Source organism: Sinohyriopsis cumingii, chromosome 2 (assembly GCF_028554795.1).
Source record: "Sinohyriopsis cumingii isolate HCF-2022 chromosome 2, ASM2855479v2, whole genome shotgun sequence".
Classification (NCBI taxonomy): domain Eukaryota; kingdom Metazoa; phylum Mollusca; class Bivalvia; order Unionida; family Unionidae; genus Sinohyriopsis; species Sinohyriopsis cumingii.
In genome coordinates, this window is record NC_142962.1 from 64691300 (window position 1) to 64705151 (window position 13852).

Here is a 13852-nt window from a genome sequence, read left to right on the forward strand (position 1 = left end):
AACTGGGGCCACAATGGGGCGATGAGAAAGATCTGAGTAGAGGAAGTTCACACTCACTGCAGAACTTGTGGAAGCATTCAGAAGGGTGGGAGTGCGTATGCAAATTGGCAATCCCACTTGAAGCTAAATGTATCAACTGCCCATGCTTTCTAATCTGGGACAGGTGACATGTAAAAGGGACATTTGTTGTTGAGCTTGTTCAAGCATAAACCATCTACAAAGTTTGGTAGACATATATCAGACTTGATTTACTTTAAAGAAGGAATCTTTCTTCTTTCAGTCAGTGATTTTAACCTTTGACCCTGAACTCAATAGGATTCTTCCCTGCCCCAAGTGCAAGCTATCCATATAAGTTTGGTAACTGTAGATGGTGAAGAACTTCTCAAACATTGTGAGGAAACCATTTTCCCTCTTTCAGTCAAAAAGACAAGGACCTTTTGAGTTTCTGAGCCTGAAATCAACAGTGTTCTTCTGTACCCCAAGTGGAATCCATCCACAAAGCTTGGCAAATGCAGATGGTAAACAACTACAGTAAAGTTATTGTGTTAAAACCAAGCTGGTAACAACCAGATGGACAGATAGACAAAACCACAACATAATATTTTCGGCAGATGAATAAACATGACTACAAAATCTTTAGATCTGACATAGGCATACCATATGTATTGAGATACTCCTGTATCCTAAATCCGTCCAATCTCTCCACTGCCCACTTATACTGGATGGCAGGACAGGGGTCACCGCTAACATCCCACTTGGCATACACTGTTGTTGCATCTGTCTGGTAATCTCTAAAATCCAGAGTAATAATGCAAACCAAAAATGTACATTACTGTAACATATAACTTATCTGAATGTCTATAATGTTGCAAGTAAATTCAGCAAATTTTTGTCTCCCATCTATGGCGGTAAGATAACATAAATCAAACAACGATGAAGTCTGATCCAATTGATCAGAGACTGGACCAGCGATCTTGGATGTAACATTACCTAGTATTCATCTTAAAATTTATCTTTGACAATGTCACAAATCCACCAGTAAAGGGCTGCACGAATACTTCATCTCAAATGACAATACCTGGAATAGGTAATACTGTCTTGTGAAATTGAACATAAAAGACAGGACCCTAATTGTAGTATTGTAAAAAAAACTATTTCTGATGTGTAGTTTATTTGTTTTCAGCTCATTGATTTTAATAGCTGAAGAAAAACATAGTTAAGACTGACCCTGATTTTGAAGTTGAACCTAAGAATGTCAAGATATGTAAGATTCATCTTAGTACCTCCGAGAACTATGCTCAGGACATACATGTCTAAAGTGCCTAAAAATTTACCAAAACATAAAACTGGAAAGCTGGTTAAGGATAGCACTATATATTCTGACCACAATTTCTGTGGGGAATAAAATAGTTACTAATCCAAGTTACCTTGACCCAAGATGGATATTTAAATAAGGTATACATCATACCTTCTTACTGTGATAGACAGTGAAACTATCTCCATTCCTAAGTGAAAATGCTCTAGAATTAAAGGCAGACTAATGTATGCAAATTTACAGTGACTGGAAACTTGAAGGCAGGACCCTAACTGCAATAAACCATTTCATCAAACCAGCCTGTTTCCATGTTTTCATAAGTAGATTGTCTTCTAAATCAGAATGATTTTTTTAATTTACATAAATTTTACACATAAAGGGTTTGAAACAAGACATTTTGACACATGTATTCTGTTCACATTACAATAAAACAGCATACGCTTGGTGATATCTTTTTCTCTTCCATATACTATCTTTAAATCCACATTGCATGAAACACACTAAGGACTTTTGCTACTCAGCTATACCCACATAAACTTGCAACATTTTCTTAGCTGGCATTTTTTGAAGTACCAGGAGAAAGGACATCTTTTGACATGAACTGCCCCTAACCTCCAAAAAAAATGAAGGTAAGAGCTTCCCTTAAATTTTCTTCTTAAAACATCCTGAAAAGAACAGTAAAAATTAAACACAACAAAAACTCTAAATACTTCAAGTTAAGTGTTTCTACTCAAATCATTTTTTTGGTCAGTCTTTTATTTTATCTCAACTCTGCAAAGATTGGCGGATTTTTAAATCAAAATGGACTCACAAGCCATCATCGACAACCTTTGATCTCTTTATTTCTTGCAACATCACAATAAATATCCTGACATTGACCTTAAACTTTCCAAATTACAACAATAAGGTAATTGATTTATAGATTTTCAATACACATTGTGTAACAAGTCTTAATTGGATTAATCATCATACTTCATTGCACAGTCCAGTTCCCCAGTAGACTGGTTCTGAGCAGTTTCTGCAATGTGGGGATAGAATGTTTAAAAAGTTTTTTCCCAACAATCTTTTAAAATCTTTTTTTTCCTCCAAGGTGGTAGATTTCAACTACAAAATGGTATGCATGGAAGATGTTGTTAAAATATTAATTTTGCCTTACCAAATGTAGAATCATATGCATGTGTTCAGGAAGAGTAGTCATAACAAGATTGTCAAGATGGCTGCTGTGACCACCATACTGGATATCTCAGGGGCACCATTTTCATTAAGAAACAACTAGACCTCATGAAAGCCTGTGTGCCAAGTTTAATTACTTCTTTTCAGTAATGTAAGAGAGGTAGTAGTAATAACCAAACAATCCTAAAGGATGTTGGATGGAGGACCCATGCATAAGCTGGTCTTCTGCCAGTTTAGCTAAACCTGTATTTGTTTACCCCCCATTTCATAACCGTGAAGTTTTACATGCAGAACATATATTGCTACACCTCAGTGCTAAATTTTGGGATATCAAGGATTGAGGAAACTCGCTCTCTTTCTTTTCCTGTTACTGACATATTTTCCTGTTTTACCCTCAATAATCTTATCAAGTTTAAATGAATTTCACCAAAAGATCCTCAAGCAATTACAGTACCTTGCCTATCTAATGAAATGATTTGATAACTCATTTCTGTCTTACATGTCATGAAAGGCATCCGGATGATGGTCCCAGATCCCAACATGTGAGAGAGGCTCCTGTCCTTGGCTCAGGTAAGACAGGTAAACTCCATTTGAAGTGGACACTGTTACTAGATTGGCCCCATTTATACCCTTCACTGTCACAAATACCTGGATAATTTACATGCAGACATCAAATAAAAAAAAAATAAAAAAAGCACAAATTTGTTATAGATCAAAATTAATCAAAGAATTTGCTGTTCTTTTGCCTTGAACTTTGACCAAGGTTTATAATGTTGTTGGTGAACAATGAAGGATGTTCTTATGAAGACATGCACTCCAACCATTACAACCTTTATCTTCAGATGACATCATGAACCAATAACAAAAATATAGTATACAGCAAACTCTATGAATGTTCAGAAATGCTTAATTAATCTAAAATAACAAACACTTAAATAGAATTCCTTAAAGTTTTGTACAGCTTTGTTGACATTTAAGTGTGTGTGTGTGTGAGATTTGGATTTTTAATGTAGCTTTAACAATTTTTCACTCATATTGCTACGATGTCTGCAGTGTGACAATTTTGTAAGTCTTTGGTAGGACTTGGCCAGGGATCAAATCCATGACCTCCCGCATCCGAGGTGGATGCTCTAACCACCAGGCCACCGGAGTGGTGAAGGTTGACATTTAAGGACTGACTGTTTATTTTTTAAATTCACTATGAACTGAAAAAAGGATGTGCAAACTGTGATATGCTTTGCAGATCATATAAAGTTTGCACAGCATTTTTTTGGTTCATACTTCACTGAATTTATTATATATAAAAAAACAGTCAAGCCTTATTAAATTCAATAGCATAAAAAGTTTAAAACAACTAATAGTTTGATAATATTCTTTTATTTAATCATATCTTGAACTTCATTCATAAAGTGCAATAATACAGAACAGTGAAGATTCATTATATATATATATATATATATATATATATATATATATATATATATATATATATATATATATATATATATATATATATATATATATATATATATATTATACACACACACACACACAGCCAATCTGAGAAAAGCATTGTTTTTTAAGCCACACCCACTTCTCAGTTGAAGATGCGGCCTTCGCAGTTAAAAAATCAAAATCCATACTTGCATAACAGAATCATTATCCACAATGTTTCATTTTTCCAGGCAAAACATGACTTTATTCTTCATTTTCATTAATGCCATTTCACAACTGTACCATTGTGTCTTCACATCAAGACATGTAAGGAGATGATGTTTATTTATTCTATTAAAGTGTATGTTCATTTAAAGTGTATGTCACTTGTAGCAAAGATATTTCACTAATTTGAAAAAAGGTCCAGTATTTGGTTCACTATTAAAATGTTACATAAGATGTCTCAGTTTGAATGATCCTATGTTCTAAATATAGTCCTCATTGAGTATTATGAACAGAAAAGTAGTGCCAGTGGGCATGGCTTTAAAATAATTGGATTCATACAGGTATGAAACCAAAAAATTCAAAAGGACCTGCCCAAATCATAATGACAAAAGAAACTTTAATTATTTCTAAAATACTTTAATTCTCACAGTCAAATAAAGTTAAAGAGTGACTCTTCCATCAAGACAAAAGGGTCAGTGTTCATTTCCTTTTAAATATCACCTTATGAAGAAATGAAATCATGTTAATCTTCATGAAGAAATATGAGGTGCATTTTTATCCACTAAGTTAACACTTGTCAGTGGAAGATTGGTGTTGTACATGCAATATTAACTGGTTTGGAAAAAAATGAGCAATGCCATGATTGTCAGATTTTGTTGTACATTGGAAATATGAAACATATATTGTTAGTACAACATTAGTGTTCTTGTAGTCAGCTATAATAATAATAATAATAATAATAATAATAATAATAATAATAATAATAAAGACTTTATTTAGAGAAGGTAACTCAATTAGTTACAGAATTAATCTACCTTGAGGCCTTCTTTCTGTTATGTACAATATATACAGTACATACAACATGATGTGAAGAGTCTGGCTTGACACTAAATAATTAATTAATTTTAAAATTCAAAGTATCAAGCCTGGAACACATGCACTGGCATCTGTGAAAACATAAACATATATAAAAAAATAAAATATCCTGTATTGAAAAATTCAACTATGAAAATGATGCAAAACTACAGAAAAGCAGGCAGTATTTTTTGTACTACAACTGTTCAATTTTCTAAAGATTTCATCCATTTAAGACATTGATTATGAAAAGAAGAAATGCTAGGAGCCTGCCTTATGTCATTGGGAATGTTGTTCCATACCAGTGGACCAGTATATTGAACACTTTTTTTTAAACAATTCCTTCTTTGGCCTTGGTATAATGTAATTTTTACTTCCTATGGACCTTAAATTTGGAGTGCCATCAACATCTCTTTGGTGAAAGATATTGCTTAGATAGACAGGAATGTCTTTTCTGGATACTTTATACATCAATTTGGACTTTCTAAGAAATATTCTTTCATGTATTGTTAAAACCTTTATATTATTCATTGCATCCTGAAAATTGTCTATACTTTAATCTAGAATTAAATGGCAAGCCCTCTTTTTGAGTCTTGATGACATACATTCAAGTTCAGACTACTTGTGTATAAAAGAAAAACTCAATATGGTCTTTCATACAGTGGTCTCACAATACAGGTTTTACTATAATATGACATTACAGTAGTGCTCTTGTAGTCATCTGATGATGTACATTCAAGTTCAGATTACTCAAGTATAAAGCAAAATTAATTCCATTGGGTAACCTGAATCTGATTAAAATTTTATTCTCTTAGATTTACTCCATAGGAGATAAAAAGTAAATAATAAGGTCAAACCTGTCTGAGTCCATACAGATCCAGTCCTTTAATAACATAGTTGTTAGATTCTGCTGGGGTATTAAAAAAGGTTTTGAGCTGAGTTCCACCAGGACTTGTCCCTACACCAAGCTGGTATCTGTTTTAAAAAAAGAGAACTTCAGCTATGGTTAGCAATTTGCATATGTAAATACACCCCCACCTCTATCTCACTCCACCTCTATCCACATTATAGAAATGAGTCTATATATACAGTTCAGTCACAACTGAAAACAACTGTAACTAAGACTTGCTGCCTACAGCTGGTCTGACAAAAAGGGCAATAGTTGTTAGAAAATGATGAAAAGCACAACTATTGGTCAACATATACATCTTCATATGAAGACCATGAAATATACCAAGAATAATGCATCAGTTACTTTAAGACTCATTGACTTAACAACATTCCATCAAATATTTCATCCAGCTTTAACTCAAGTCAAAAAAAAGAAACTGTGTGAGAGCAATGATTGGCTAACATGATATGACCATTATATGCACAAAGTTTCCCAGTAACTCTTTAAAATCTGCATGAGTCATTGTATTACAAGATTCCATTTTACACTATATCCATCTGCATGTCAAAAAGGGCAAATTTTTTACAAAAACCAAAGTGATTTATTAATATGCATATCTTTCAATAATAAAAATAAAATGTACCAAATTTCATACCAATCCATTAAAAACTGAAACAAAAATTTCATTCACTGCTGTAAATGCAAAAGAAAATAAGTAATAGATCAAAGATTGTGTTGTCAAATGGTTGGTCGATATGTGCATTATTGTTATGATGATCATAATATGTACAAGGCAGTCAGACATTACATCCAGCATCAAGAAAGAAAATACAATAAATAATATAAATTTCAGAAGCTAAAGGTGATTTGTTAAGTGCTGCATCTTCAGATGATGATCAGATTATGAACTAAGTTTCATAATAATAATAATAATGAGGACTTTGCATAGCACCTAATCTATAGAAGCTCTAAGTGCTTTACAACATTAGACAACACCTATAAGATAAGAAACATAATCATATTATTACAAAAACAAACAACACGAAATTAGAAAAACATTAAAAAATAAAATACATGCTGAGAATATTTCAGGTAGGAAACATTATTAGGTCTTTAAGTTTGTTCTTGCAGTCGAAATAAGTGAGTTTTGAGAGCACTCTTGAATGTGATCACTGTGTCTTTGTGTCTAAGTTCAGTGTGCAATTCAATCCACATTGCTGGGCCCTGGTATGCAAAAGAACACTGTCCATATGACTTTGTTTTCATAGTGGGAATAATGAGTAAACGTTTGTCAGAAGAGGAGCATAAGTATCTTGCTGGTGTGTACACATGGGTGAGGTCAGATAGGTATGTTGGACTGGAGTCCGACAGTGAAATGTAGCACAGAGAACAAATTTTGTGTTTGATTCTGGATCGAATGGATAGCCAGTGTAGGGTACAGAGCAGCGGGGAGGTGTGCTCTGATCATGGTACTCTAAGTATGATCCATGCAGCTGTCTTTTGACCTTTTTGAAGTTTCTGGAGTAGATAATGAGATGAACCAGACAGAATTGAGTTACAGTAGTTCAGTTTTGAAAGTCCTAATGAACACACAAGTGTTTTAGTGGCATCAGCTGAAAGATATTTGCGAATTGAGCTGATGCGTCTCAGCTCAAGATATGCAGCCTTGCATATGTTCATGACATGTTGGTGCAATGTGAGAGTACTGTCCAGAGTAACACCTAGGTTTCATACTGATTGTGTGAATTTAATGTTGGCATTGCTGATATTTATTATTTTAGGTAAAGGATGTGAATGAGAAAGTCTTTGTGTTGTGATCAGAATGGCCTCAGTTTTATCATCATTCATCTGCAGCTTGTTACAAGTCATCCATGATTTCACATCAGAAATGCACCTCTCTACACCTTGGATGGTCGCATCAACTTCAGTTGGGTGGCTAGATTTGTATATTTGGGTGTCATCATCATACAATTTGTGGGCTGTTGACCAAGTAGGACTTGAACCACAGTAAGGCTGTATCATGAATGTCAAATACATGCTGGAGACGGTGAAGTAATATATCATGGTCTATTGTGTCAAATGCTGCAATCCATCAATACTTCTAGTCGATTAGTTGTGTTCACAAGATTCTTTCATACACTGCATTCAACTGCATGACCAGAAGGGGTAATAATTCTAACAAAAATTGCATGTGCAAAAGTGACTGGGAAATATTAGGAATGGATGAGTACCCAGCCCAGGCCATGTTTTGCACTATCCATCCCCTGCACACTGGGTAGTAATGTAATACAAATATCCCCCCAACATTGTTTTATGGTTGACAAAAATGGGGGTGAGAGAGTGGGTGGGAAACCAGACAAAGTAGAAGTGGATAAACCTGACATGGTAAAAGCTGACCTAGCCAGGTAGTCCATGCCAGGTACTTGGACCTGGTACCTGGCAAAATTTCTCCTACCTGTCCATCCATCATAAATATAAACATCTTCATATGATGACCATAACGTATACCAAGTTTTATGGTAATCCACTTAAAACTATGAGCTTAGCTGCTGATCTCCTTTGCCAACCTGTGTATTATCCACTAATAAAATGCAATCTCCCCATTTCCAAATATTTTATCTTTGCCCAATTAAGCAAAACACCTCCAAATAACATTTTCTGCATCTTACCATGGGACAAACACAGTTGTCTTAAATACTTATATAATTCTTGTTAATCTTCAAAAATAGGTCTTAAATAATAATTACATTCTACAAGTGATTCTGAGTTTGCATTTAATATCAGACATGCTTTTCCACAACATATATTGGTTATGTTTCAATGCATGATATTTCAGATTGCGAAAAAATGATCTAATAATCTATATAAAGAATGAATATTTGATGAGCACCTACCATGATGAAGTCATAAAAGTTAATATTAATGAAATCAGAGGATGACCTTTAAGACAGTGCTGTAAAATTACTAGACAGACATGAAAAGCAGCCCAAGTTTCATTACTCTATCTGAAAACGCAAAATTGGAAAAATGCAGAAAAGGGGTAAAAACTTGGTTAGCAACCTTGACCTTGAAAAAAAAATACTGATACATGAGATGCAATTAAATTGAGAAACAGAATCATACTTCATCCCTGAGCCTTAAAAAATATTTATGACATAAAGCAGAACAAAAAAGAAACCTAAAAATATTGACCTGTCACCTTGATCTGCAGTGCTGCATATCTTTAAATGACATATATACAAGTATACCAAGCTTTATCCATTTGTTTTATACAGCTCTTATGTTAGAAAGCATAAGAGCAAAATGTGAGTGAAACCTAAAATATTGACCTTTGACCTCAAAGTCAAGAGCCCCTATGTGGCATGAAACAACTTTTGGCAACGATATATAGTTATGAAAATGATTGTAAATCTTGGGACACCTTAAATTATTTTCAAAAGTAGTTATTTTATGAACTGTAAATGTTGTGACACAAATTGATAGCAATTTTTTCTTGTAGTATTTGTATTGGAACATTTTTAACAATTTTTTCTACTAATTGATCAATGTAAAAATATCGATCAAAATGATAAAAAAAATTACTGTGGTTGTTAAGAGACTATCATCTTGAATTACATGGAAATGTTATAAGTTAATATCATTAGTTTAAATAGGTAAATAAATTTGCTTAATTTTTCTTCAGTTTTCTTATTATTTCTTCATAATTCAGATTTTTGTATAATTTGAATGGATGATGACAAGAAATGACCATTTGTGGGTTGTTGTAATAGCACACTCTCCCATTTGACACAATATAATTATTGTTTGTTCATACATTATTGCATTAGAGTTTTGTATTAATGCACCAGGATATATGTTTTTATTTTGCCTTGAAAGTGTAAATACCTCACTCATTAAAATGTGATCTAAGTATGACAACAACAAACAAGAATATTGTTTAGTTCAATGCTCGCATTTAGTGAGCATATTTATGTAATGGCATTACTTCATATACAATGAAGGTTTTAACTTGTGTTGAATGAAGTGCATCCCTTACATTCGAATCATATGCACCATATCTCCAAAGCACAATAAAGAAATTTCACATAAAACAATAAAAAAACTCAACTGCATTTTGCTTTACTGTAAGTGAATTTAAACCTTATTTATACAGTTATGGTAATTATGCTAATATTATGGAGTAAAAAGCAATTACACATTAAAGTACTAATATAGCCACCAGAATAAATTTCCTCTTGACCCAGGCCATTTTCAGGGTTTAAATGATTAACATGCTTTGACTACTATTGAAAAACAAAATACAAATCCATCCACCAGTTATAAAAGGAGATGCCAGAACAACCACTTTTCCAACTTCCAATGTATGGAAAATTACATTTTGTTCAATGAAAGCACAAAACTGAAATAGATCAATGATGATCTTAGTCCATTTATATTTATATTTAGAAATTTAGCCTTTACTATCACCATTCGTTCATGAACATGTAACAGTTATGTGAATATGCTGGAAATGTGCCTTGTACAGTTAAACACGTGTACCTTTTCATAAAGATTATCTCAGTTTGAAAGATTGCTTATATCACTGAAAAACAGTAACTCATGAGTGTGTGGATCAAAGTAAATAAAACAGCTAGTATTTACTTTGAGCTGAAATGTCATCTGGAAAAATGTGATTTGGAAGAAAATTTGAATAAAGCAAACTCTGCATCTAATTTTTGTGTGGAATAAACAAGGATATAAGTAACACTAAGCATGATTTGTGCTGTGTAAGTACTGTACATTTTAGTACAGTCTGGTCTCCTTGCAAAACTTGAACAGGACTGTGAAGTAAGAAGTCTTATTTAATTTCATATTGAAGAAATCGGATAATATGCACATGCAGAATTATAACAAAAATAAGCATAGTAGTTTATCACAGTTTATTGATGTGGTTATTGAAAGAGCTTTGTCACTGCCATGTGACATGTGTCGATCTTGCCAATTTTGTCTCAACATTTTTTGTGTCTACCTGTTTTTGACACCAAAAATGCTAAATTTTATACATGTGTGAAAGTCTTGGGACACAGAAATATATATATATATATATATATATATATATATATATATATATATATATATATATATATATATATATATATATATATATATATATATATATATATTGTTCTTGTGTGTCCCAAGATTTACAGTCATTTACAGTCATTATGGTATACCAAGTTTCATCCTTCAGCTCAAATGACTCTAAAACTATAGGGTGGAAAGAGAAGTGTCATGGAAAAATTCAGCATTTATAGCATCATGACACTGACCTTCAAGATAAGACCCTCAGTGTAGGATATGAGAACACAATACACCTGCTATATATATTCAAACACATACACATACACCAAGTTGCATACTTTATTTCTAAAAATTGCTGAGAGGAAAGATGTTATGGAAAGCTTAAAATATTGAAAAATATTGAACCTTGACCTTGACCTGAAGATAAGTAGCCCCATAAAAAAATGGATCGTGACTATAAAATATGTATCAGTGTTTAGAATCTGATGTCACAACACAACTTGTAAAAGTTATATACATGATCCAAGATAAAACATTTTTTTTTCCATTGAACTGCTCAGTGTTGAAAAGATCTCTGGTATTCTGCAGTGATGTGATGTGATGTGATTTGGATTTTTAACGTAGCTTTAACAATTTTTCAGTCATATCGCTACGATGTCTGCAATGTGGCAGTTTATAGTGATGTCTAGCACGGGGGCATCATGCCGCAGACATGTACCATGATGTCCCACTCAGTCACATTATCCTGACACTGGGCCGACCAGTCCTAACACTAACCTCTTAATGCTGAGCGCCAAGCGAGGCAGCTGTTAGTATCATTTCTGTAAGTCTTAGGTATGACTCGGCCGGGGATCAAACCAATGACCTCCTGCATCCGAGGCGGACGCTCTAATCACTAGGCCACTGGAGCGGTTTCTGCAGTGATAAGATGTTTAAATTAGTTGCCATGGTGATTGGTACCATTTCTATTCAGGAACAACAAAGCATCATAAGAAATCTCCTTGAGGAAACCCCATGCTGATATGACTTTTCATTTCTGAAGAGTAACAATAACAACAATAACAAGATTTTTAAGATGGCTGGTTTGGTGGCATTTATGGATATCAAAATTTCACCATTTCCATTTAGTATCAACTAGATATCATAAGAAGTCTTTTTTGTGATATGCTATGTAGGAGAAGTTGTGAAAACAAGATTCTAAAGATGACAACTAGATACCAAAAGAAGTCATTTAGTGGAAACCACGTGCTAACAAGACCATTCATTAAGGAGAAATAGTGAAAACAAGATTTTCAAGATGGCCACTGTGGCAGGCATATTGCATGTCTGTGTAGTACAATTTTCACTAGGACCATCTAGTCATCAATATGTAGTGCTCTGGTGAAAACCCCATGTTGATATGATCATCTATTATGGAGGAGTAGCAATAATCATATTTTCAAGATGCTACTGTGACCTCTGACAGCCATAATTAGATCTGGTCTATGACCAGTAGACCCAAAAAGTTGGGAAACAATTGGCTCCTGGAAAGACTGGTTTTAATATATTAAATGATTTGTGAATGCAAAATGATATTTATGATTTAGATGAAAACTAAAGAATTGGTCCCTATAGGGAATTTCTAAATATAAAACATAAAATAACAAGTAACATACTTCGAAATTCCAGACTCTTCATCTCTGAATGGTTGCCAGGCAACAGAAATGCTTGTAAAGCTTTCCTGGCAGGCTGTATCTATCCTCCTACATCCTGAAAATTAGAGAAGATATTTTCAGTTACTTTATCAAAGGTTTATCCCAATGAACTCATAAAAAAATGGATGGTGACTATAAAATATGTATCAATGTTTAGAATCTGATGTCACATCAGCACAATACTGGCTATATAGTTCCCATTAAAACTGAAACCGTACATAGAGGTAAAAATAAGATAAAAAAAATCATTAGTGAACATCAATGTTGTGACAAGATTACATCCAGGGGCTCCAGTTGGTTGAGTAGTCTCAGGCACTCACATTTACAAATTACTCACACATCTCACCTCTGTCCATGAGTTTGATTCTAGGCATGCCCAATGTGGGTATGTGAGAAAGCTTGCCAATAGCTTCCTGTGGGTTGGTGCTTCTTCCCAGGTTCTTTCTCCACCAGTTATACTGGCTGCCATGTATAGCTAGAAATGCCTTGACTCTCATTTAAACAGACATTGATAACAACCATCTCTATAGTATGTAATTGGTGTATCAAATAAAGTTTTCTATCTTTCCAGTTAATGTTGCTACTAGAGAGCTCTGGATCAGATTGGATGATTTTGATAATCTGATATTCAATACAGATTATACTGTAGTCAGATTGGTTAAAGTGTTTCAACACTGGGTATCCAGTTTATTACAGATATCCCTGTGGTGTCATTTTATTCACATTTGTAATTCACCTGCATATTGTTTTGCCACAAAGATGGCATCTGAGTAAGTAAATAACATTATATGTAGTATAATGACCTCTTAACTTTTAAAGTATATTTGAAGTTTGTGAATGTACTGCTAAATATTTTAGATTATTTGCCTTTTTGGCCACATTCTTGAGGATAGTCCACCACTTTTTGTAGTTTGAACAATTTTGACAGTAGTTTTCTAACTTCTTTGTAGAAAGGGTTTGAGTGGTTGGGTTGTTGTAAATGATCAGCTTGTTGGCATTCTGAAACTGGATTGCCCAGATTATCTTTTTGGTTAGTGTTCGTATCTCTTCTTCTGGGGGAGCTGGATTGAATTGCTGATGCTCTTCCATAGAGACTCATCAGGCTCTCATTGGGTTTGGTTTCCCACAGAGCAGTTGCCTTCACTTCCAATTTAATTTCAACTGACAGAAGGTACTGCCTGATAGAATGTGGAGGTGTTCCCT

At 33.8% G+C, this 13852-nt stretch overlaps 1 protein-coding gene across 1 annotated transcript in view; it reads right to left on the reverse strand.

Moving 5' to 3' along the window:
- The window catches only part of LOC149805056 (uncharacterized), a 374091-nt gene that overhangs the window by 100809 nt on the left and 259430 nt on the right, over positions 1–13852 (reverse strand). Inside the window, exons 63-66 of the mRNA XM_089946913.1 lie at positions 12611–12704; positions 5860–5977; positions 2988–3136; positions 658–791 (exon numbers count right to left, since the gene is read on the reverse strand). Coding sequence (XP_089803039.1) covers positions 658–791; positions 2988–3136; positions 5860–5977; positions 12611–12704 — 495 coding nt within the window. The remainder of the gene's footprint in view (positions 1–657; positions 792–2987; positions 3137–5859; positions 5978–12610; positions 12705–13852) is intronic.